This window comes from Neomonachus schauinslandi, chromosome 9 (assembly GCF_002201575.2).
Source record: "Neomonachus schauinslandi chromosome 9, ASM220157v2, whole genome shotgun sequence".
NCBI lineage: Eukaryota > Metazoa > Chordata > Mammalia > Carnivora > Phocidae > Neomonachus > Neomonachus schauinslandi.
The window spans coordinates 96,684,481-96,711,744 of record NC_058411.1 but is presented as its reverse complement, the minus strand read 5'-3'; the positions used below and the strand labels follow the sequence as shown (position 1 = coordinate 96,711,744).

At 44.4% G+C, this 27,264-nt stretch overlaps 1 protein-coding gene across 1 annotated transcript in view; it reads right to left on the bottom strand.

The window, feature by feature from the left end:
- Positions 1 to 27,264, bottom strand: part of CGNL1 (cingulin like 1) — a 99,555-nt gene that overhangs the window by 67,177 nt on the left and 5,114 nt on the right. The window contains exons 4-7 of the mRNA XM_021694050.2: positions 25,040 to 25,141; positions 24,352 to 24,500; positions 22,842 to 22,977; positions 13,872 to 14,084 (exon numbers count right to left, since the gene is read on the bottom strand). Of these exons, the coding sequence (XP_021549725.1) occupies positions 13,872 to 14,084; positions 22,842 to 22,977; positions 24,352 to 24,500; positions 25,040 to 25,141 (600 nt within the window). The remainder of the gene's footprint in view (positions 1 to 13,871; positions 14,085 to 22,841; positions 22,978 to 24,351; positions 24,501 to 25,039; positions 25,142 to 27,264) is intronic.

Sequence of the window (27,264 nt, the reverse complement as noted above, 5' to 3'; positions counted from 1 at the left end):
AAAGAAAGAAAGAAAGAAAGAAAGAAAGAAAGAAAGAAAGAAAGAAAGAAAGAAAGAAAGAAAGAAGGAAAGAAGGAAAGAAGGAAAGAAGGAAAGAAGGAAAGAAAGAAAGAAAGAAAGAAAGAAGGAAGGAAGGAAGGAAGGAAGGAAGAAAGAAAGAAAGAGAAAGAAAAGGGGCTATGATTTAAAATGAAAGCTGTGTGGGCTGGGCTGGCAGGGAGCCTCTCCACCTGCCTTACCCACCCCGAGCCCTCAATGTGGCTCTTGTTCTCTACCCCGAGGAGTGGCTCCATATGAAGCCAGGCCCCCTGACCTGGGATGACACCTTTATCTCATGGATGCCATGAATATGGTAAGCAAACAGTTGTCATGGATGCAGACAGGACCGATGTAGATGAATTCCACTGTAAATGCGGAGACAGCAGCAACCTCTCAACAATAAGTTATTTCTGGGTCATATTATCCTGTTAGCTCAATGCCAGGCCAGGCTCTGGCTCATTTCCACCAGAGTTTTGTCAAGGTCAACATCGATGGCTGCACAGAGGTACAGTAAATTATTAACCCTGGTTCTCCAAAGGGCCCAAACCAGCCACAGAGGTCACCACCCACCAGCCACGTTTTCTCCCCAGTTCAGCAGCGGAAGTTCACGGTACACAGCCCACGGGTCTGCCTCTGCCCAGAAGGGTCACTGAGACAGATATTGGAAAGGGCAGCGAGCTGGGGCTGTAAGGGAAACTAGTCGTAACAGGATGGGGAGAAGGAAGCTGAGCAGGCAAGGTCAGCACCTGGCAGCCTGGAGTCTCAAGAAACCAAGTCCCAAAGAAGCAGTGGGAATCTTCTTCTCACACAAGGTCAGGGGCTGAGAGATGTAGAAGAAAAATACCTGGCCAGGCAGACAGGACCCTGTAGATCAGAGAGCATGTCGGATTCTAACGATGCACTGCTCCTTCGGGCTTGGCACGTGCTGGACTCAAATTCACAGTCATTATTTATAAACCCACTGGCTCAAAAGACTTCCCCATATGGACTGTGGAGGACAACCGCAGTGCTTATTTTCCAGAGCTTCTTAATGCCTTGGCTCTTGCTCCAAAGCCATGAAGAACTCCATGCTTTCCAACTAAATATGCAGGCATCAGAGGCTTCCCTGCCGGGGGCCACACTTCTCCTGGTGCAAGACAGACATCTTTATAGGCTCTTGGGCAATTCAGAGACGGAAAAGCCAAGTTTTCACATCCTCCTATGCCACATCTGCCCAAATACTTTCAGATCCTTCTCAATGCCACCTCTTCTGGGCTCGACCATTTATTTGTTTGACTTTATCCCCAGTCTTGTTCCAAAAAGTCTCTGATGCACATCCAGCCCTTTTTTCTAACCATAAGTGGACTCAGAGTTTCCCTAAATCCAGATGCAGCCAGTATGCCTTCTCTCTGGACCACACACTTGAGAAACATGTGCAGAAATTTAACAAAATTTTTTTAACAAAAAGAAAGAAAACGAGGAGAAGTGTTAAAAGGAGAAATATGTGCACTTGGCCATATTTTCCCCTTCGTCTCTAAGTCCCCAAGGATAAGGCCCATCTGCGACTTTGGAATTTCCTAGGAAAGGAATCAACGTCTCCCCTGTCCCTTCTCCCACCCAACTCCTACTCACTGCTGACAAAACAACATTACTTTATTCTTTACTGTGAAAACTGCTGCAATCACCTTGTGGAACGAACATCTTCCCCTTTATTTGGTCTCTCATGAAACCAACCTAACAATGCTGGCTCAAACAAGTTCTGTTCCCTGGTGATCACTGGGGCAGGAGGAGTTTTCCATTACATCTGCCTCTGACTTGTGCTTACACACATTTCCAGGACCCGAACGTGTGGCCCCCACGAACACATGACTTAATCGGTAGCTCCAGAACTCACTAAGCCACATCTAATCACTGCAGAGGACACCTACTACTCTAATGGCTTTCTTCTGCAATCCATCTGCCACCAACAATATGCCTCAATCCACTTATGTCAGATATAGCAGGCACTCAAAAATATTTTGTTGAATGAGTAAGGACATGAACACACAAACACATCTACCAACTGCCTGGGGTAAGACTACGGAGGATACCAAAACGATTAAGGAAAATGGCTATCCCTAAAAGTCTCAGGAGACAACAACCCCAAAGTGTCCCATGCTCCAGCTCATGAAGTTCCCTCTGTCTGGAATGTCCTTTCCCACCTGTAAGTCACTCACTAACTTTCACTGCTCCCCAGACTCCATCCACGCCTCATTCCCTCCTGGGGAATTCCCTTTTCCTGGCCCGCCTACACAGAACAAAATCATCCCCTTTGTGTTTCTGCTTTACATGCTGGATGCCATCACTTCGCATGACGCTCCATGAGCTGAGTGAATACACGGCTATGGGCAAAGCACAACAGTAAGTGCTCCCGGAGGGACAAAGGCTCTGGGGATCTCAAAGAGAAAGGGCAGCAGCTACCAGACCCCAGGAAGAGGGCATATGAGCTCAGCCCTAAGGGATGGCAGGGTTCTAACTGGCAGAGACGGGGGTCCCAGGGTGGGAAGGACATTGGAGACAGACAGCTAACATGACCAGAGACAGAGAAAGATGGCAGGGGGTTGCCAAGGGGACACAGGGGAAGGTCCAGGAGGAGGATACGGGAAAGCAAATCAGAAAAGCCAGGCTGAGGCCAGGATATGTACAACTCTGGGAGACAGAGTTAGCAGACTCTGTGAGCATTATTTTCCCAACAGAGAGAGGAGGATTTTGGGGATTACAGATGTGGTTTGCCAAAGGATGCAGTCATCGCTCACCAACTAGGCTTAAGGTCACACAGCAGTCATCTGCGTAAAAAGAAAAGAATATATATGTGCATGCGCACGCACACACGTACATGTAGGCATAGATTCCAGGTTCTCAACATGTTGGGGGGAGCAGCTGTCCTGTGCATTGTAGCATGTTTAGCAGCATCCTTGGCCTCCACCCACCAGAGGCCAGTAGCTTTGCCCTGGTTGTGACAACCAAAAATGTCTCCAGACATTGTCAAATGTCCCCCGGGGCAAGTGGGCAGAATCAGCCGAGCTAAGAACACCCAACACAGACCACCTCCCAAAGAGGTAAAGAGTTACAAGGGTTGGGAGGAGGAGAAAAATTGAGGGTATTTTGGTGACCGGTGCACAGAAATTGAATTGAAAAAAAAAAAATCATGTGCAATGTTACTCTACAAAAGAAAATATGGTACCCCAAAAAAGGATCTCCCTGCCAGTAAGCAGTGGAGACCAGGCCCATGTCTCTACTCTGTCTACTGCACCATGCTGACCAGGCTGGAGGGGACCACAAAGCAAAGGCCCAGAGGCGGCAAGCATGGGGGACAGGAGGGCAGAAACACACATTTTTGTGGAGGGAACGGGGATTCTTCAGTGTGACTGGCGCTGGGTTCATCACAGAAAACAGTGAGGACCAGGGCTGAAAAGGCAGGCTGAGAGGCAGCCTGTGCAGGACTCTGACCAGAGGGAAGCCACGGGGGTGGGCGGGGGAGCAGCTGCAGGGTAGCCCACCTGCAGCAGGAGGGAATGGTGGGGAGGGGCCAAATCAGGAGGGGAAACAGGAAGAGCATTACTGAGCGCATCCAGGCTGACGCTAAGGAGGCTGAACTAGGGCAGCGGCCATAGGAAAGGAGACGAGCCGATGGCATAGAAGCCACAGACCCGGGCAGCAGACAGAAGGTGAAGGACAAGGAAGAGACAGAGATCCCAGGGACAAAAAGTAAACATTCCTCACTAAACTCAGGGGTTCCTCTTGGCCCACCTGGTGGAGGCACAGATCAGTACCCCCATTTCATTGTACATGGGATAAATTCAAATGGTATGAAGGGTTTTATACACGATTTTTTTTTTAATTTTTTTTAAAGACTTTATGTATTTTTTGACAGAGAGAGACACAGCGAGAGAGGGAACACAAGCAGGGGGAGTGGGAGAGGGAGAAGCAGGCTCCCCGCTGAGCAGGGAGCCCGATGCGGGGCTCGATTCCAGGACCTTGCGACCATGACCTGAGCCAAAGGCAGACGCTTAATGACTGAGCCACCCAGGCGCCCCTTATACATGATTTTTAAAGAGTTTTCCTCTCACCGCATCTGCCTACTTGTCCCCAAATGCAATCACCACTTATCGCTTTGCATCCTTCCTGAGATTGTCTATATGTGCACAAGAATATATGCATATGCATTCACTTGGGGCTTGTTTTTATTAATACAAACGGTATCCATTTACAATAAAGGAAATAAAAACAAGGACCAGGAAATTTCTGGGAAGTCCATAGCAGAGCCAGATTTAGAACCCCGACCTCTCCTTAAGCTGGTATTCTGTTTTGCCGTTGTACATTCTGATTCATTCACACGGAGACTACTTAGTGAGCACTCTGCAAAGTATCAGAGATAGAAGGGATAAGACGGTCCCTCCTTCAAGATGAGGAGAATGACATATGACCTAACAGGAATAGTCTAACAGAACAAGAACGAGAGCAGCAGTGTGGCAGGATGCTGTATTTCTGCTGGAGTCAGTGGCTATTAGGAAAAGCGACACAGAAGAGATGGCTTTGTTAAACCATGGTTTCAGGTATCTATTACTACATGCCAAATTGTCCCCAAACTCAGCAGCATAAAATAACACTATTTATTATCTCAAAGAGTTTCTGAAGGTAAGGAATCTAGAAGTGACTTAGTTGGGGAGTCCTGGCTCAGGTCCGCTGATGAAATTGTAGTCAAGATGCCAGCCAAGACTGCAGTCATCTGAAGGCTTGAATGGGGCCCGAGGATCCAGTTCCAAGATGGCGCACTCACATGGCTGTTGACAGGAGCCCTCTCCCTCACCACAAGGGACTTCCCACAGGCTGCCTGTGGGCCCTCACAACATGGCAGCTGGCTTCCCCCAGAGCAAGCGGTTCAAGAGGAAGTAAGGAAGAAACTTTTATGTCTTTTATGACCTAGCCTTGGAAGTCATACTCTACCATTTCCTACTGGTCACCCAGATCAGCCCTATTCAACACGGGAGGGGACTACAAAGGAGCAAGAGTACCAGGAAGCCCAGATCACTGGGGGCCATCTCAGAGGCTAGCTACAACAAATGCCTTATATATCCGGATTTGTTTTGACGTTGTACATATTTCTGTTTCCACACTGCTCCTTATCTAATGGACTTAAAGCTTATGACGGGTTCCATTTTCTGCTTAACGTGATCAAATAATAGTGCCAAATTTTTCCACCAAGTAGAAATCTACTTAATGATCTTGGCAAGTCTTTAGAAAAAAATTCATCAGGCAGAGTTTAGAGGGTCAGAGAGAGTATAGAGGATCAGGGAAAGTGTAACACAGATTAAGTAGGATTTCTGGTAATAAAACTGAAGTGATTTTCCTTTCAGATGTTAAGGATTTAACTATTTGCAATATTCTAGTGGCTGCGATGGTCCCTGCTATTGGAAAGAGCCCCTCTCTTTACACTGCCCAGTTCTGTGGGCTGACCATATTCACGCCCGGACACGCGTCTGGTTACTGGCCCTCAGCGTGTGGACACCACTCCTGTCTTGCTTACATACCTGCTTACATACCTGAACTCTGGGTGGTGTCCCTTATGCTTCAGAGATCTCAAAACATTCATTCCATTTGGGGAGATAGGCAAGCACACCACTTGGTTATTCTCACTACTTCTACAAATGCATGAAGGCATTTCCAGCCCTGACACACTACAACCACCTTAGCAGACAAGTAACAAATGAGAACTTTCCTCCTACAAACCTCACCACCATGTAGCAAACTTTTCCCTTCTTCCAAGGTCCCTATCCACCCTCATCCACTTGCTCCTGGACACAGTTTACAAACTGGGAGGCACCTGGGCGGCTCCGTTGTTAAGCGTCTGCCTTCGGCTCAGGTCATGATCCCAGGGTCCTGGGATTGAGCCCCGCATCGGGCTCCCTACTCAGCGGGAATCCTGCTTCTCCGTCTCCCACTCCCCCTGCTTGTGTTTCTGCTCTCACTATCATTCTCTCTGTCAAAAATATAAATAAATAAAATCTTTTAAAAAAAAATGCAACTGAGGGACGCCTGGGTGGCTGGCTCAACAACCCTTCCCAACCCATTCCCAAGGTTAGGAATTGATGCTAATGTCAAATCTCCTGAATTATTTAAGCCTCGTCCTCTGGTCATTCCTCAGTACAGATGGGAAACGGACAAGAGCTCCCCTCCCTCCTCCCAACCCCCTCAAAGCCTGTGTCAGGCAGGGCAGGGACAGCATGACTTGTAGACCAGGCTGTTGTGCTGCCCTCCCTGAGGCCCAGGAAAGGTTTTGTTACTTCCTTTCCCACCCAATTAAGTTTCAACACTTTCTCTTCACACTGCAAGTGAATTCACTGTGATTTTCTGGGTCATCTGAGTGCTCTGGGTGTCCTGAAAGCCCTGCTTCTGCCACCCCTCCCACTGGAGCTGCGAGAAAATGCTCTCCTGCTTAACCACACTCATGAAGCCTCAAGGTACCGTCATTAAAACCTGGCCAACGTCCTACGCATCCCTGTGTGAGGAATCTTCCTAATGCAATCCGGCATCGGTTCTTCCTCCTGCGCTGTGATGCTCCCCAAAATACAGCAGCAAATCCACTCACGACTCCCAGGAGGAGAGCTCCTTTACTGCTGTGGTCCTAACCAGGAAATAGAGGTCCTCCTTATAACTAACTTATGAGGTCCTACCCTCTGGAAATCTTAACTGTAACTGGAATCCAATTGTCTCCTTAAGTAAATGAAATCTATTTTAGCTCCTCTCCCAAATCAATGCTCTTTCTTGGTCTTGCATTTAGGGTATTTAAGCGTCCAGGATTTCTAACTGTTAACTGTGAGTTTACTAAAAGGAGTTGAGTACAAAGACAGCAGGTTCAAGGGGTGCTAATGTCCAGAAACTCTTGGAGAGGTCCTGGGAAAGGGAAGTTATCGTTTTCATTTCTAATTCTTAACTATTTGGTACGTAGAAGACACTTAGGGTGTCCAGGTACAGAATGGATGTGCGGCCTGCTTCTCTCCTGAATCTTGCCATCCAAGGCAGTAAGCCTTTCCCACCCTGCTTGTGACTCAACCCCAGCACCAAAACTTCATTATCCTCTTATCTGCATGCCTTTCTTCCTACAAGACTGTAAAAGATCTTCAAAGCTAGAGACCATGGTGCGCCCACCTATGGGCCCTCAGTGACTGACACCAGTAAAACACACTCAAACATTTGATAAGAAAGGAACGGCTGTCTCTGGGACTCTTATTCTGTCTTTTACAAACCACAGCAAGTGAATTTGGCAGCTCAGCTAAAACACCAGGAGTGAAGTGCAGAGATGTCCTGTTCACCAAGGCCCCCAAGAGGTTTATCAGGACCCCTGCACTTGGGATCAGTCACAGCAGGGAGGGGGCATATCTAGGGCTTAGACGGTGGGTCCCAAACAAACATGCTAGGACACCACACCATGCTTCCTATTTAGCTACTCTTTAATCAGTACAGAATGTAAAAGAGCAAGGTAATTGCTAAACGAGTCATTTCTGGAGGAGAAAAAAAAAAACTAGAGAGAAGAAAAATGAAAGGGGAACTTGTTTAACCTTGAATCTTCCCCATTTTACTTTTGCCGATGGAAAGTTCTAGGCCACCCCAGGCACACGTGAGTCAGTGGAAAAGAGATACTTCCCTTTACCTGGGCACATGCAACTGTGCCACTTCTCCTGTTCTCAACAGTGGTCATGCAGAGTAAGCGGATTATCTGAAGTTAGCAAGCTCAGGAAATATGGATTTTTTACAGGTTCCCTCACTACCCTAGTTCCCATGGAGAAAAAAGAAATGAGATTTTTCCCTGAATCAGCCCTGTCTTTAAGGGAGGCAATTCCATGGATCCTAAGATTAGCAGTGGTTTTGCCATCTGAGCCTCTGCTGACCTTTTTGCTTTTAAAGAAACGGTTCGCAGGTTGTAAGAAAAGAGGGAAGGAAAATCTAGAAGTGATACGGGAGAGGAGCACTGAAGCACATCATTTTCGTAAGATTGAGTGACATTTCCAGATTGTTCAGTGAGATGCAAACATGAAGCCATAATTTGAGGACAGTTTTGGAGGCAAGAAAAAGTTGCAACATTACTGAATTTGAATAAAATCTATGTAAGTGTTATAGAATTTAAAACGTAGACATAATGTTAGAAAGAATTTATACTCTACAGAGCAAAACAAAATGAAAGCATGGAGACTTCTATATAAATATGCACTGCAGGGGCACCTGGGTGGCTCAGTCGGTAAGCGTCTGCCTTCGGCTCAGGTCATGGTCCCAGGGTCCTGGGATCGAGCCCCGCATCGGGCTCCCTGCTCAGTGGGGAGTCTGCTTCTCCCTCTCCCACTCCCCCTGCTTGTGTTCCCTCTCTCACTGTGTCTCTCTGTCAAATAAATAAATAAAATATTTTTCTTTTTAAGATTTTATTTATTTCATAAGAGACAGAGAGAGAGAGAGGCAGAGGGAGAAGCAGGCTCCCCGCTGAGCAGGGAGCCCGATGCGGGACTCGATCCCAGGACTCCGGGATCATGACCTGAGCCGAAGGCAGACGCTTAACCACCTGAGCCACCCAGGCGCCCATAAATAAAATCTTTAAAAAAAAATATGTAATGCAAAAACAAGTTGCTTCTAGAAGTTTCTCAAATATATCATTTATTAAGCCAAATTCAGTGCTCTTCTGCCTGCTTTCCTGTTACTGGACCTGGCTGCTTGTCTTCAATTCTCTGTGCTTGCATCATCATCCTCCTCTCCTACCCTAAGCTGTCCCAGTCCACCAGGAGTGGCCCCCACCCTCGTGGAGTGGCTCACCATCCCACCCAACAGGGCTGCCCTGCCTCTCACCAACCGCTTCCCCTAGGGGACCCACCTGGAACTTTCCCACCCCCAGCAAGGCCTCAGCACCTGAGGGAAGATCTGCGGCTTAGCCGTCTCTTCTTTCTCCCTCACCTCAATCATGGCACCCCCGTGGGGTCTCTCCTGCCAGTCCTGCCTCTCCTGGCCACCATCCCCCAAACCCGCAGCTCCATCTTCCTCACTCCTTACTTATAACCACTTTTCTACCTGCTAACTTCCCCTACCTGCAGGTCACTGATAGGAAAGCACGTCCCAGGTCCCTACAACAAACACCAAGTAAGTGTTCCCTCAGCAATTAAAAACCACTCATGTGTCATGTCATTATGACACTCAATGAGTCCTCACATCCTCTCCGCCTCACCTTTTCTTTCTTTTTTTTTTTTTTTAAAGATTTTATTTATTTATTTGACAGAGAGAGACACAGCAAGAGAGGGAACACAAGCAGGGGGAGTGGGAGAGGGAGAAGCAGGCTCCCCGCAGAGCAGGGAGCCCGATGCGGGGCTCGATCCCAGGACCCTGGGATCATGACCTGAGCTGAAAGCAGTCGCTTAACCAACTGAGCCACCCAGGCGCCCCTCCACCTCACCTTTTCTATCTTAAGTCTTTCTGTGTTCTTAAAAAAATAAAAAAACACATGTTATGAAAAATTTTAAACATTAGCAAAAGTAGAGCACATAGTATAATTAACTCGTTCTTATCCATCATGCAGCTTTAATACTTATCAACACATGGCTAATCTTGTTTCATCCACACCCCCACGCACTTTCTCCCCCAAGTGGATTATTTTAAAGCAAATTCCAGATATCCTACCATTTCACCTAAAAATTCTTCAGTAAGTTTCTTTAAAAGATAAAGGACTCTTAAAAATAATGACACTATTGTCACCCCTAAAGCTTTTGCTTACTTTATTTCTTAATATCCTTAAATATAGATACAGTATTTAAATGTTCCCAATGATTTCAAGTGCGTTGTGTGTGTGTGTGTGTGTGTGTATTTACAGTTGGTTTGTTTGAACTGGGATCCAAACATGGTCCACGCGTTGGATCTGGGACTCTGCCTCTCAAAAGTCTCTTTTAATCTGTAACCATCTTAACTTGTATTGTTCCACAAGGCTCCAGCCCAGACCCACATTGCATTTTCCCACCTACAAGGTGCTGGACTCAGTACCGTGTGCTCATGTACTTGGCCTCCATGCTCAAACACCACTGACATTCCCCTACACACTGCCCTCCTGAGCACAAGCCACCTCCTACAGCACTTTATGTCTGGGACATTTACTCTTTCCTACTCTGTAGTCAGCTTGAGTGTTACTTCTCTCCCCTGCTTCAATCTTCTGGAAGGTACATTTATCTGATTTATCTTCATAACCTTCATAATACCTTGCACTTGGCAACGGTTCAGTAAGTAAATCTGTAAATGCTATATTTACAAATGATACAAATGGAGAAGTGAAGGATGGCAAGAGTCTCTCACATATCTTCATCCTCCCTCCACTTACCCCTCACCCACTCATGTAAGAAATATCTGTGGCTTAACTGCTGTATGTTGGGGCCGTACAACAGCCTCATGGCCCCGAAGTCTATCACACAATACAAAAATAAAAGTCGCTCCTTTAACATCCTCAAAATGTTTTTAACATAACTTGACAGTTTTCACCTAATGTTCTAGTAATTTAAAACTTTTAGTGCTCCGTATTGAATAGAGCACTGGGTATTATACGCAAACAATGAATCATGGAACACACACAAAAAAACACTTAGTGCTCAAGCTCAGGCCAGGATGAAATATTTGTTATTGGACAACGATAAGATAACACTTTAGGAGTTTTTGGCCCTGGGGCAGTGGCGAAAATTAGAAAATCTGATGCCAGACAGTTGGGCTGCCTCCTAAGACTTACCAAGGAAATAAATTTTTTACTGCAACACAGTTCCTCAAGGAAATGTCAGTTTTTAGTCACAGTGGTGGGGGAGTCCCTCCCCTGGGGCTAGAAAAGGCTGAAGGCTAGTGCACACACACATTTAAGAGACACACTACCAAATTTAAAAAGTTATATTTAATTCACTCTCCTCCAAGTAGTTAATAGAATAATCTTAAAATTCTATTCTACAATACCCACATGTAAATCATTTAACAAAAAGGCAGCATCTGTCCGCTAGACTGACATAATTTTTTCCATTAGATAAGATTCTGTCACATTTGTTTGGCAACCACCTTCAGAAGCAAAAGCTAACAGGTGCAAAGACACAGTCATGATGCTCTTTAAAAACCTGCAGGGAAACATAAAAGCAAGGTACAGAAATTCAGAGTCATAGCAGGGTTTCTTGAAAGACCTCCCACATCACCATCAGAGAAAATCCAACAGGAACCACGTCACAGGGACTGAAAACCTAGTTAAGAGGGGAATTTGTCCTCCACTTACTTTCATTCATCAGACATTACATAGACATAACTGCGTGCCAGACACTGTGTTAAACTCAAGAGACAAAGATCACACGCTGTCAATGTGCAGATGGGTTGAGTTTGGTCTCTATCATTCTTTTCTTGCTAATTTAAAAGCCAGGAGATCTCACATCAACATCCAGATATCTGGCTTCTTAAAAAAAAAAAAAAATTGAGAGATTGCAACATGAGCCCAGGATTCCTTCACTGACAACTTTCAACTGCAGCAGAGAAGCAACTGACCCTACAGCAAAGGGCACACTTTCTAGTTTGCCACAGTCTCCACCGTGCCCTATTGTCACCCCAACAACACACCCAGAGGTCCACTCATTGATGTCCCTGTCTGGGCCCTGAGGTACTTGGGTTTGTCACTCCCACTCTAGGGAAAAAAAAGGGGGGGGATAAAAATGGCCCCTGTACTTAAGAAGCTCAGAGTCTAATGAATTTGGTAGACATGATGAATTATAACATGGTATGATACAAACTACAGTAGAGGAATAACCAGGGAGCAACAGAAATCCTATGGAAGGATCCACCGAGGGAAGTGGAGGTACCCAGTTATCATCACAGGGGAGACGACATTTGAGGAGGGTCTTGAGGGTGGTCAGGCAGAAAAGTGGAAGGAAGTCAGTCCTCATGTGCACAGAGGTGAAAGGACTAAAAGAATATGGAGTTTTCTGGAGACAGGGTTAGGCAGAGGAAAGGCCTACCATGCTAACAATTTTGAACTTACATCTGGAGCAGTGGGGAGCCAAGAGAGCATTTAAGCAGAGGCTGACATGATCAGATTTGTCCTTTCAGGGAAAGATGCTGATAGCACTGTAGAATATGACCTGGGGCAAAGAAGCTTGCTGGCATGCACCCCTTTGGATGCTAAGGTGAGCCCCTTTGTGTTAGTTTCTGGGTGCTCAGAAACCCTACGTTCTCTGCCCATGATAGATACCTTGGCGAACTCACCTGTTATTTCTTTCACAGACCGGTACAGGTCAAGGAAGTTATCTCTCTTGAACTGGCATAATGAAAATGCTGTAAATGAACATATAGTACTGACCCTTGAAAGGGTCAAAATGCAACAGACTAAGTCTCTACAGATTATCTCAATTCCACTCACCTACCACGTTTTCCTTCCCCACTCACAGTGTTTGTGAGTGGACGTAGAAGCTTCTGACAAAATATCTTGCATCCCAAGTGTGGCACAAGCTTAACTGTCCTTACATTTAAATCACTATAAACATGCCCCAAGACACCATCCTCAAATACCCTTCAATGAATCAACCACGTTAACTCAAGCTCTGACGCAAGGTCTGAAGGTGAAGAACACGTGGTGGGTTCAAAGGAGAATCATCTTTCTCACTAGCCTCCTGGCACGTCCCCCATGAAACAACAGCACAGAAAGGCCTGGAGCACCGCACAGAAAGAAAATAAGATGGAAAAAACAGACACGTCCTCTCAAAGCAACGAAAATGAAATCGGTTTCCATTTTCTCCCTCAAACGAAACCAAGTCTCAAAAACAAAACAAAAAAAAACACTAAGGCAAATCAATGAGAAGAGCTTTAAAAACTGTCTCAGTTATAACAAACCCCAAACAGACTATTTCCCAGACTTTTTATTGTTATAACAAACAAAACCATCTTTCACTTCTTGTCATTTGCAATTACCATGCCATAATTGAAAATCAGTGAATCACTATGCAGCTTAGGGGAGACAGGGGGCCTACTCGCTCTGAGCTGTCTCTGTAATCATCCTAGAATAAAACAACAATATCAAGAGTTCTTTCCTCATCATCTTTAACCTGTGCATTGCAGAGACGCTAAAAACTTTATGCTCTGTAATTCCTCTCGTTCCCTAAAGATGGCATGATATTGCAGAGCATTTTCCCCTTCAAAACACTGCTTTTCTGTTCTCCAATGGCCAAGATGAGGCCTGCACCAAAAGACCTCAACATAATTTTTCAATCTATTTATAGGAGCCAAGAATTCAATTAAGAGAAAAATTATCTGGCAAGGGTTTGGACAATTCAGCCAATTAACCCTCGTGGAACTCTGCTGAGAAAAGAAACTGAACTGTTCAACAGAAGGCATCACGAGTCAAAAGGAACAGGCTAAGGCAGGGGCAGGGGTGAAGGATTCCAGAAATCTGGGTCTGGTCGGCCACTGTGCCCCGTTAGCAAAGCCACACGATGCCCTCGGCCACCGACCTTTAGGCACACCTGGAGGGGCCCAGCTCTCTGCTCTGCAAGAGGCTCACTCATGGGCCTCCAAATCTTACCTTGAACGAAAGCATGCCCGTGTCTTTAACAATGTTTAAATTTACTGACTCAAAAGGGTCCACAGCGGCACTGCCAAGCTCATTATCTGTGAACAAGCTCTACTTCCATGATCTGATGAAACTGAGCTTCACTCTGTAATGAAAAACGACTAGCACGGGTGTGGGCGAGGTGGTCTCACCCCCTCGTTTGTCCCCAAGCCAGACTCTCGCGCCCCAGGCCCACGGGCCCTAGGGTCCGGTCAGACCTGGCGCGGTGACTCACCTTGGTTGCTTCTTCTACACTCTCCCTCAGGGCCTGCAGCTCGGTGTCGTACTGCTCCTTCAGCTTGTCCATCTCCAGGTCATGGCTGGAGACCTCTTCCTTCAGGGCTCCCTTCAGGGCGGTCAGTTCACGCTCCCGCTTCCTCAAGAGGTCTTCCTGCTCCTCTTTGGTGATGAGCAGATCTTGAAGATCCTGTTTTGCCTGTAAGAGTTCCTAGAGAGAGGAATCATGAAAGGGGAGGTGAGGATTAATCACCTCCGCTGAGCAGCCCGGTTGGGGCCAACGGCCATACTCCCGAGCTGTCCTCCGACTCTCTCCTCCCCACACTTCCCACCAGTTTAGACCACCTCCCCGTCTTTCTTTTCATTCCTTGGACACCATCATTCCCCTTGATTTGTCTGTCTCAGCTTTTCTGAGTTTGATTTAATTTGAGGGAGGAAAAAGGGAAACTGATTTCATTTTCATTGCTTTGAAGGGGCAGGTCTGCCTTTTCCACGTCCTTTCCTTCCTGTGCAACGAAAGGTCTGTCGCTCTTGCAATGAATGGGCTTTTGCGTGCTGTTGCTTCACTGGGGGACATGCCGACGGACTGGCCTCACTGACGTCACACCACCCCTGGGACCCGGGGGGGCGCGTGGGCAAACCCGTAACCCAGGGTCCCAGGCCTGGCTGACTCCGCCCCTTCTCCTCGGGTCCCGCTCGCCCCTCTGAGCGGGCACACCACTCCCATCTTCTCCTCGTTAACTGCCAAGCGTTCCTGATGAAAGGCACAAAACCGGGGCAGCAAGTTCCACTACAAATCGCATTCCCTAAACCCAAGTGTGTCCTACCAAAAGCTCAGCATTCCTTTTACTTCGCCATCTTTGTCCCAGACCCACTGAGCTCTCGTCAAGCCCCGACGCCCTCACTTCATGCTGGCGGGACTCGGCCATGGCTGCCTCAGCTTCCTGTCCACCCTGGCTCTCCTCCGCATGCCGGGCCTTCTCCCACCCGCAGCCGCCTCACACACATCCAGCTGCCCCTCGCCAGACTGCTCCAAGCCTTTCCTCCATCAGTGATCTTTCTTCTGTCATTTTGTTCTCTTCCGTTTCCTTGGAGCTATGTCCTTTTCCTCAGGCCGTAAGAATCCACTGGGTCAAAGGCAACAAAATAAAACAAAACAAAAACAAGCTTCTCCACGAAACTTCCTGAAAGTATAATTTCTGTTGGCTGTGCTTCTTAACCACCTATTCACTCCTTAATCTCTTGCTATATAGCTTTGGATCCTATTGCACTAAGACTGTCCCCTCCAAGGTCATAGTGACCTCTTAATTACCACATCCAGGCTTCTTCCCAGTCCTCAATTTTTCCCGACCCTTCTTTGATCCTCCCCACCCATCTCCTTCAAATTCTCTTTGGCCTTGCAGTTCAAAGACGGTACATGCCTGTTTTCTTCCCTCAGGCTGCTTTTTCTAGACAGTCTTTTCTGGCTTTTCTCTCCCTCTTCCCAAAAGCTAAGATGATCCCCAAGAATGCAACTTTGCATTCTTTATTCTTTTTTGGCAAGCTCATCCATTTTTTCCCGCCATCTATTAATTCTAAGCAAGTAACTCCCAAACCTTTACCTCCAACTCCTATCTGAGTTCAGACCGGCACTTCCAGTGACCTGCCAGACACATCCATCTGGATGTCCCACGGGCACCTCAGATTCAGTAGGTTTATATTTTTTGGTGAATTCATCATGTTCCTTCCTTTCCTCCTCCTCCTCCTCCAAAAGTTCTGTAACATCTTAGATCCTTTCCCTCACCTCCCTGGTTTAGGCTCTCCTGCCACCCAACTGCTCCCTGCATCCAGTCGCTCACCTGGGGCCCCTATGACATTATCCACTTGCATCCTCTGTCTCAAGTGCCCCTCTTCCCTCTCAGTCCCGCCTCTCTCTCTGCCTCTCAGAAAATCTCTGAAGACGCAGATACAGCAGGACCTTCTCCAAGAAGTCTTCCTTGAATCCCCCTCCTGATACCCACCTCACTTTAGCTATACATCTCAGAGCATGTAATTCTTTTACCTGCAGTCCATGAGACTATGTTCTTTTCTCCCCTGCCAGACTGTCAGCCCCTCAAAAGAAGGATACCGATGTGATCATATTTTTGGTGCATGGATCAGTGTTATTGGGAATGTGTCTGTTCTGAATATAAATGAATTAACATGTGCAGTACAGCAGAAGTCTGCAGATAACAGAATTCTAAACTAGTCTCTCTTTTTCACTGGTGCCTTCTGAGTAAATACACATGCTGTGCTCTTGGAGCTCCCGGGAAATCAGAGGAATGACTGCCACCGGGGGAGCCGAGGCCTCAGAGATGAGAAACTACTTTCCATTCAAGAAGTATGTCACTCATGAGGGGATGAAAATATAACTGGCAATGGAATCTCTTTCCTTTTCTCTAGGACCTGCACATCCGTTGAACCAGGGGAATCTCTGCAGTCCCAGGGTAGGGCTGCACTGCAGACACCGAGACTTCGCACCTTCCAGAATCTCACTAGCAGGCACTGATAAGTTCAGATGAAATGCCAAGAGATTCATCCAGGTTACTACAGCAATTCGGGGTCTTCCGAAGCACCAAGCGCAGAACACATGAGCGAATCTTAGGAAAATAGAGCCGATCCTGAGATTCGTCAAAAGGGGGACATCCTGGTGCCGAGGCTGCCAGTCCCTCCTTTGGGAGGACCAGAGCCGCACCCATCACTGTTGCTACCGGCTGTCCCTGCAGGTCTTCCTGGGCCTTCTGCCAGCCTGTTTGTGGGAGTCCCTGTGCTTCCAACCCCCGTTTCCTGCTCTTACTCTCACACATTTGTTTCTCAGTTGTTGTGATGATAAGGCAGTTTCTCTTCCCACACTTATCTTTTCCAGGATATATCTGTGCTTTGTGTCGCCTTTTGTGTAGTGCCACCAATGCATGTCAAGAACCTAGGTTTTCATGGTCCCTTTGACACCGACATGGTGTTGTGTGTGGCTGCCGCCTAGGCGGCCCGTGTTGTACAGATCCCATCAGATTACACCGCGCCGTATCGCTCAGCAGCACTTGGAGGTGGTCCAGGCTCGGAGAGACCAAAAGGCAGGAGAGATTTCAAAAACTTGACTTCATCACCTCATCAGCCTTACTGCCAATCATCTCAAGCCAAAGAAAGGAGAGGAAATATATAAATTTCAAAACGTAAGTAAATATCCATTGGAGATGAGCATGCCTCTCTGGAGACACCACTCAGAGAAAACAGAGGGAGGCCTTGGCCAATCGGAATCAGCACTTTCAAAACCTCTATGCAGGGCGCCTGGGTGGCTCAGTTGGTTGAGCGACTGCCTTTGGCTCAGGTCATGATCTTGGAGTCCTGGGATCGAGTCCCTCATCGGGTTCCCTGCTCAGCAGGGAGTCTGCTTCTCCCTCTGACCCTCCTCCCTCTCATGCTCTCTGTCTCTCATTCTCTCTCTCGCAAATAAATCTTAAAAAAAAAAATTAAAAACAACAACAACAACAACAAAACCTCTATGCATCCAGGCTAGCTGCAGACACAGAAGCCTCCAGGAGATAAAAATCTAGTGAGTACGTCTGTGGGCTAGGGGGAGGGGCTACAAATTTCACTGTGCTTGGTACGCAGTATGTAAAAAGAACTGTGCTAAGCATTTCCAAAAATCCTAGGAGATGAATATTCAAGGAGATTAATAGTATTCTCATTCCTAAATGAAAAAAAAAAAAAAAAAAACTGGCGCTCCGAGACACTAACGTGCCTAGGATCACACAGCTTATAGGTGGAAGACTGGGACACAGACTGAATACCGCTGCCCCTTCTCTTTATCACCCAGCCTCTGCAGGCCTGACAACAAGCCTACACACTCAAGAGGAGCTTAGGGGCAAACAATTACACCGTGCTCAGTCTCTTCGATGCAAACGCAACAGAACACTGTGTTTGGCTGGAAATGCCTATAAGGAGGGTATCCACCTCCTTAAAGAAAAGAGACAAGCCCAGAACCTGAAAGGAAAGAAGGAAAGCTGAAAGAAAAAGAAAGCACACTCTGGAACCTGGCTGTTCTTAGCAGCAGCAAGTGGCTGTCCTGACAGCAGGTGCACTGAGACCCACACACCAGAATATCCAGGCCAGCAACTCACTGGCCCATAGAAAGCCCCATTTCACACACCACCTATTCACAGGTATTCCATGCCAAACTGAGAAAAATGCTGATCTCTTCTGTGTACATGTTTCCCAGAAGTTATAGGGTCTCCATCTGCGGCCCATACTCACTAAAAGGACACATAAAAGGTTTTATGTCAAAACTGTAGCTGATACGGAATTATGTAATTTTTCCCCCCAGAAGAATGGCCTAGAAAGCATATCACAGCTGATGAAAAACCTTATTTTTTGGTTATTTTTTAATTAAAATTTGTAAAATGTGCAGTCATATCCTACCAGTATTTTACTATTAGAGACCTCATTTCTGAGCACAGTTTATCCTCAGATCAATACAATTTCAATACCAGAATATTTTAAGTACTTGCATCTTGGCAAATGCCAGGGATAAACCGTTACCAGTCTCTGCTGCAGTGAGGCCCATCCATCAGCACTGCAGGCTCCCATCAAAGACAATCATTGGTAATTAGAAACTTCACTGTCATGGCACTTAGAGCAAGATCTCATGTTCACCCATTACCCCCAGAATGGAGAGGAATGCATTTACCAACAAAGAAGTGATTGAAAACTTATTTTGTAATCATTTTTGTAACTTGAGTTTAAAAAAAAAAGTTCAGAACCATCAACTGTTTAACAGAATAACAAAGTCATCTTATTTTTGGTCAATTATATGGTTTATCCTAAGAGAATGGTATTTTTTACTCTTTCTTTCTTTTTCTCTCTCTCTCTCTTCCTTTTTTTTTTTTAACTTTATTCTCTCTTACTGTTCCTTTACTGATTTTGTGTTGGTGTCCAATGTTACTTAACAAAATGTAAAAAATTAAGAGAGATTTCATGAAAAATCTTGTGCATTTGGCAAGCCTCCCAAAATAAAAAGCCTTCAAATTTTTTTCAAACACTCAAAAGCAGGAGTGCTTAATATTCATTGTGTTTAAGAGCCTGTTCTAAGCCAAATGCCATGGAAAACTTGGCCATAACTATAATCTGTTATCAGATTTCCCCAGGCCACTTTTTATTAAGATGTGAAGAATAAATTGAATGTGACAAGGAGATAGGGTCTATTTTATTAGTGCTATAGAAACCATAGGTCATGTTTTAACTATTGCTGACAAGTCAAAGGAACCTGATTGAAACAGTGAGGATGAACCTCCAGAGAAACCCAATCTGACACAGAGAAACTGTGCCCTAACTCATCTTGCAGAAAGACAGAATAGATGATAGTCCTCCTGTTACAGGAAAGAGGCAAATAATCAGAAAGCCAGCAATATCGGCTATTTTAAGAACAGATGTGCTCTGTTTCCTTTTCTGTCTCTCATTACCAGCCTGAAAACACATCACCAAAACTGAGGCTCATATCCTTATCCTAGTTACCACTATAAGTAAGTCAGACTATTTAATTAATTAAATTTTATTCAATAATATATGCTCGGTGCATTGTGCTTAAAAAGGCAAAGAAGCATGCGGCTCAATTCAGAATTATTCCCTTTTCTTAAATGGTGACAGTTCTAAAATAATTTAAATACTGGAATTTATTTATTCATTTGCTCCGTTGCTTGGCACTGTGTGAGGCATGAAATGGGGGAAGAAGCAAAGCCGACATGTTCTTGAACTAACTGGCTAGTAGAAGAAATGGACAGATATAAAATAGAGCAAGCTCAAATGTGCTAAAATGAACCTAAAAGGAAACAGGATTTCAGGTGAAAGGACAATTAACAATTAGAGGTTTCTGTTAGTGAGAAAATCCAGCAACTTAAAAGACTTCCCAACAGCAAAGATAACACCTTCCCTTTTTAGAATCAATAAAGTGTCCACACAAGTATCATAGGATATGGCAAAGTCTTCTATTTAAATTTGTTTGTGAAGCTACATTTTTATTGAAAGTCATAAACTGTTCAGTGACATCATTTCTGGGAACTTATCCTTAGGAAATTTTTCTAAAGAAGTAAAAGGATACATGTGAAAAACATTCAACACATTTTTATGTAATTGAAAAAAAGAGAGAAACAATAGAGGATGATGAAATTTATTATGGTTTATCTCCCTAAAAAATGAAATATGAAGACTATAAATTATAATAAGGAAAAGTGTTTCTGAAAAATGAACTTTTAAAAAGATTTATTTATTTATTTGAGAGAGTGAGAGCACTCATGTGCAAGGAAGGGGCAGAGCGAGAGGGAGAGAGAATCCTAAGGAGACTCAGCAATGAGTGCGGAGCCCGAAGCAGGGCTCGATCTCAAGACCCCAAGATCACGACCTGAGCCAAAACCAAGAGTCAGATGCTCAACTGACTATACCACCCAGATGCCCCTTGACTAATGAATTTTTAAAGGCAGGTATCAAAGCTGTAGGGACACTATAATTGTCCCTAAATTACAGAAGGGTAGATGAAATCTATCAATGGATAGGGAGGCAGTGAAGAAATAAATGTAGATATAAAAATAGAAAATGTAGAAATAAAAATAGTCATTAAGATGTTAGGAAAATATTTCTACCACCCCTCCATTTTAAAATTCCATTTTATAATTTAAAAAATTTTTAATTTTTTTTTTTTTGAGAGAGAGAGAAAGAGAGCGCGTGAGCAGGGGAGGAGGGGCAGAGGGAGAGGGAGAATCCAAGCAGGCTCCATGCTCAGCACAGAGCCCGATGCAGAGCTCCATCTCACAACCCTGAGATCATGACCTGAGCTGAAATCAAGAGTTGGACTTCACCAACTGAGCCACCCAGGCACCCCCATTTTATGATGTTTTAATATTTCAGCAACAAATACACCATTTTCAAAACCCCATTCTAATGTACCTTGTCTTTGTAACTCAGCCCCAAGAAGAAGGCAGAACCATGAGAAGCAATATAATACCATGAATGTGCTGGTTTTTAAGATAAAGGTCACTGGAGAAAAAGAGGTGCTATGGAACAGGCCCAAGGCTTTCTCAGGGGAAAAGATCTAAGTGGAGACAGAGAGATAGATGCTCATGTGGGAGAAGAGAAACAATTCCCCTCTGCCCATATGGTAAATGAATTTGTGAGAACACCTATAACTGGGTAGCCACCAGCACTCTGCTCTCTGCCACCACCAAGTCACAGGGAAGAGACTCTAAGTTCTAAAGAGCAAGACCTAAAATCCCTCCAGGGAATTAGTCCAAAATGAAACAAGGAAGGGAGTGAGAAAACACTTGACCACTGAGACTTGGAGGCAGCCAGAAACTTGAACTCCAAGACCAGAACAAAGACCCAGGCCCTTAGGGGGAAAGCTGCAGAAAATGAGAAGTAAATGCTGACAAAGTACCTTTATTGTTTTATTTTTTTATGGTTTCTTCTTCTTCTTTTTTTTGCATTGTTCTAAATTGTGTATCATTTATTTGTTGGCTGTTCCTACAAACCGAAGCTTATAAGGAAATAAGCTTCAAAACTATGCCAAAAATACAGGGTATGATAATTATAGCCAATATCAAAACACCTAAATGGACACAGAGATACAAATTCTATTTCTGATCTTCAATTATACCCATCTCTGACCAAAAAAAAAAATGTAGACTTTCACAACCTATGTATGTATCTACCACCTTAACAGGATTGCAGTCTAATCCAGGGAAGAGATAATGACTGTCTTTAGGAAACCACACAATAATTAACAAATGCTAAGCAGAGGAAAGAGTCACCTTCATTCACTGATTCGTGGATTGATAAGAACTAAATAGTCAATAGGGAATATACTGATATGGGCAGAAGCCAGACGGACAGCCTGTGTACATAGCAAAAGTGTTCATTCATTCATTCACTCATTCATTTATTCATAATGAATCCATCCAACCATCTCCACAAATATTTGCCAAGTGCTATATGTCCCAGGCACTGGAACAGCTAATGAGGATAAAACACTAAGCCAACCATCACCAGCCCTGCCTCCTGAGGCTTACACTCTTGTGGGGCCTTAAAAAAAAAACTGTGGTAAATGCTGTATGGGCATGAGCATCTTTAAAACGCTTTCCCATTACTAGCATTACTTACAAAGTGTCTTTGCCTAAAGTTTAACCTGAATCTATTAGTGTTTAGATCTAACTTCACATTTACTGGAAATGCAGGATATAATGGAACAAGTTAACGGACACCGTGAGGAAATAATCAGACAAATCCAGAATGTGGGCCATTGGTCTAGTCTCTTTGGAAAATCAATGGAATGGAAGAAAGAGAGCAGGGTATAGGAAATTGGTGGCAGAGAAAGAGAACAATGAAGGCAATATGGGATTCTTGACTGGACCCTGGGTTGGGGGTGGAGGAAACAACTATAAAATATACTTGAGGGACAACTAGCAAATTCTGAATAAGGACCAGGTATTACTGTTATATTATAGGAATTATTCATTGTTTTAGGTATAATAATAGTATTGTGGTTATAACAAAATTCCCTAATTTTTAAAAGATGCGTGCCAAAGAATTTAGGGGTGAAGTGTGGTATTATCTGTAATTTATTTTGAAATGGTTCAGCAAAGATGAATAGATGGACAGATGAAAAAAATAACAGGATAAATGAATGAACATGAAGAAATGGGGTATGACAAAATGTTGACAACCATTGGATTTGGATTGGGGCTCTATGGGAGTTAATGAATTACTTTTTTCTACTTTTCTGTATGGTTGAAATTTTTCCTAAGACAAAGTTTAAAAACTATTACAGAGGATGCTTTTATGGAATCTAGCCATAGGCATAGTGGAACATGGCTTGTAGTATCCAGACCCCGCCGCCCCTACCTACCCCACCCCCTCCAGGAAGTTGGGGCCTCTCTTGACACCTGATCCCACGCCCTCCCCCCCTTACCTCAATCAGAGCTCCCTTTTCCCTGTCCTCAGCTCGTTTGGCGCTGTCCAATTCATCATGCATTTCTGAGAGCTGGTCCTGGAGATCCCTGATCTCGGTCTGGTGCTGCTCCCGTTCCATCTTTACCTGGAACAGTCTAGCAGGGGAAGAAGCCCATCAGAGAGACTGTGCTAAGCCTTGCATTGTTTCATCCAGTTTGATTTCAAACCTTCAGAGGGTCAAGCAGAGTCCTCTGAAGCCCCAAGGAGCCTCCCATTCTCCGTTCTATACTGAACAAGGAATCACAAACCAGAAAAGGCACTGGTAGGAACTCATGTCTACAGTCTAATTTGTCCAACAAGAAGGCAAGTGAGAATTCAAACCAATGTAATGGGGAAGGTTATGCAGTGACAGTTTCTCCCCAAAAGGAGACTGTAGGGTACTAGAATTTAGATGATAAGAAAGAAATTGACCCCAAAAAGCAGAACCTCTTTGATAATGCTTTCACTAAAGCCACCCCACTCCCTACCCCCCCCACCCCGCCCCCAGCCCCAGAAGAGTCAGCAAATTATGGCCTACTTGGCCAATCTGGCCCACGGCCAATTTTTGTAAATAAAGTTTTATCGGAATAGAGCCACGCTCATTCATTTATGTATTACACGTGGTCATTTGCACAATACAATGGCAGAACAAAAGGGGTCCAACAAAGACCATATGGCCCATAAACCATAAAATATTTACTACCTGATGGAAAAAGCTTGCCAACCTCTGCTCTAAATCAAACTCACAACTATTTTACCTTTTGATTTTGTAAAGTCTTTACTACACCCTAAATTTTGTTTTTTTCTCACCAATTTTTCTATCTAGGAATGTTTTTAAAGCAAAAACTACGTCATCAAAATTGCAAAGGCAATCAAATGATTTTATTATATTTTTCTTGAATTTCCTTCTGGATTTCACTCCTGCTTAGACCTTCTCTTAAGACCTCCACCACAGCCGCAGAGCTTCATAGCACTGCACGTTTGCAGACTTTGGCTTCAGATCCCTTTTTCACAGATTTTAATATGATGCAATAGCAGGGCCATCTTGGCTTTGACCTTCCCTCTCTGCAGACTCAACAGAGGCATAAGCACTGGTCAGCAGCATTCAGGATAAAATTCACAAATTGGGAGATTACAGAAGTCATAGGACATGTGCTTTTTGGAGGCTGGGTCCAGGCTTCTTGAAATCTCTGTCTATAGATATCACCATTCAGTATTCCCTGCTTCTCGCTTATCAGCTCCAGGAGCCAGTCTCAGAGCTAAAACTTTACAAGGCATCCTTTAAGGTATACAATGAAATTTGAAATTATTAACCTTTCTGCTTACCAGTCTTGCATGTGTCATCAGCTTCGCAATTTTACAAGGTAAGAGGGAGAAAAGGAAGGGTCAGCAGCCCCTCTAAATATTTGGAAGGCTGGGTAGTATTAAACAGACAAAAAGATTCTGGCTACATCGGATGCAGGAACCAAGGCTCTTGGCCCAGAACTCACTCCTCCAGGTTCTTCCGGAGCTCCCCTTCGCTCTCTTCCAGGCGCTGCTGCAGCATGGAATTCTCTTCCATTTTACTGTCATGCCGGCCCTGGAGCTCTTCCAAGCTTGCTCTCATTCTCTCTCTCTCTTCTTTCATGTTCTGCTGATTCTAAGATGAATACATGTGATTTTCAAGTACCTCCACTGAACGTTAATGCAATCCCACAGAAGACTACCTCAAAACTCTGATGGACTCCATGTCTTTGCACTCATTTATTAAACAACTTAATCAACCTATATGACTAGGCCTGGGAGTTTGCAACTAGAAACATTAAATACTGAATGAGTTGTAATACTTCTAAGAGAAATACAAAGACAGCTAAACCTCAGTCTGCTACTTCTATTACTCAGTTTGGATATTTAATATACATTTAGTTTCCTACTGGCCTGCCTGAATCCAACAGTGTTTTACTCTGTCAAAGCAAACTGGGTCTATGGGCTTTGATTACTTTAAAAAAATTAAAAATTAAAAAAAAAGTTCTTTGGATAGCAGGAGCCAAATATACAGGAATTTACTCAGTGATGAGAGGAATATTTCTTTTGGGGCGGGAAAAAACGCTTTCGCTTCACTTGAGCACCCAGATTTGCTTAAAATATTCTTTGCAAGACAGAAATTTAAAAAATAACATAAAAGGAAAAATCAGATACCTTGACTTCTAGTTGAAGCTTTCTCTGAAGTTCAGCCACTTCTGTGGTCAACTTGTTTTTCTGTTCCAACAGGTCTCTGACTTCAGGCGAAGAATTAGAAGCCTGTAATTAATTGCAGAGATAACCTAATGTACATGTTCGAGATGCTTTATTTTCTTTCTCCCAAAATGTAATGCGAGCAGTAACATCAAAATCTTAAGACCCAATTCAAATGTAAACCCCTCTAGAGAAAGGGGCACACGGAAACCTTCTGGGGGTGATCAGAGTGCTCTGTATCTTGATCAGGGTGGTGTGTGCATGGACACACACCTATATTAAAAACTCAATGAACTAGACAGTTGTGTGATCTACTGTATATGTCATACCCCAATAAAACAATGTAAAAAGATAAAAAATACGTATTTGTTGAAGATCCCTCTATTGCCTAAAGTTATAACCAAAGCCCATGTTTCTGTGTTCCCAAGGCCCTTCGTACAATCCATCTATTACAGAACTTCCATTGCACTGGGAATCATTATTCTAGAACCTGAGATTTTCTTGCTCTCTGCATATGCCTGTATACAAGTAGTAAATAAATGTATGTTGGCTGAATTGGCTTTCTTCTTTTAGATGTTACATTTCCATAATGAAGGGAGATATAACAAAGAGGGGTCTGATTAGAGAGTCTATCAGAAAACAGACTCTGATCTGAGTATGAATATTAACGATCTCATTTTTTTTCTTCCATGGATATAACAGGATGATGCTCTTGAAAGGATTTGGCTAAAATCCTACAGCAAAGTGGTTAGAACACCACAAAAGGGGAGGAAAAGGGATAAAAACAGGAATCAAAGCTAGAAAAAGCCATCTTGGCTCTCACGCGCCTGAATCCAGGTGTGAGTTGTGTGTGATGAACTTGGAATGAGGTACTTCCTCACCTACTCCTGTGAAGTTAACCGAACCCAACCATCAACAAAAACACAGGATTTCCTATTTTCTTAGGCAAAATGAGAACAATCCATTATGGAAATCTAAATCCAACCCAATAAGGGAAATTGTACATTGTTCTCGCCCAAACGAAAACTCTACCTACTCTGCTGTTTCCAGTATGGTCTTAGGAAATCACTCAACTGACACCAAAAAGATAAAACTCCAAAGCCTCTGGCCACAGATAATCAGATTCAGAAAATAACAGGGAAAGAACAAGAGTAGAAAAGTCTGGGCAATTAAGCAGTCATGGTGAATGAATGAACGGAATGAAATTCTACAAATACCACACTATTCATTCCTGTTCAAAGCCCATGGGTGATGGCCCATCACCGTTAGCCAAAAATGGAAATTTCTGTGATTTCCAAGGTCCCTTCTATCTGGCACTTCCTCTCCACACCCTGGCTCTCTGCTCCAGCTACACTAAATCACCTCCAGTCCCCTAAACATAGCAAACACGTACCTCTTTGTATTTGTTCATGCTAGTCCCTCTACCTAGAACATCCTGCCTTCCCTTCTTCTCCCAGAGACTTCTTTACTTTTTTAAGACACTGTTAGTGTCCCAGATTCCAGAGGGCTTAACCTAACTTCCCTAGTTTGGTCTGGATACCCATAGTCTGTGACCCACAATGACAATCTTAACATCAAGGCCAAAGGATGTGTTCACCCTAAAAATATGCAGGTGAGTGAAAAGCAAGAGTCACAGTGGTAATTTGGATTTAAGAGTTTTAGCACAAAACCCCTACACCAATTTTAAAAACTATGTAGAGCCCCCGAAGCCTGCCTATAAGCAAGGTGTATAATTTAAAGATTCCCCCATTGGAATAGTTCGTGTGTGTGTGTGTGTGTGCGTGTGTGTGTGAGATCATTCTACTGGATGCCATAGCAGCAGTCATGGGTTAGCTGAGCGCTGAACAGTAGAGAAAAGAGGGAGCTGATGCCTAAGAACATCCTGTATACCTATGTTTCCAAAGTGACAAAGAAGCTATAGGCAAACTTCCTGTGAACGGTCTCTGGTATACTCTTTCCTTTGCACACAGAATTCCCCGGGAGAGAAAGAGAAGACACACAAGCAAGAAGTGGGTCCCAATTCAAGGCAGTGCAGGATTGAGGAACAAGCTTTTAGTTGTCCCTCTCAAATGTTGCTTCCTGTCAGGACACAAGGTGTGTCTGGCATGTAGCAGATGTTCACCAAACATGGGATGACTCCTTTAACAACCAAAAAAATCTCCACATCCCAACTGTAATTCAGCACAATA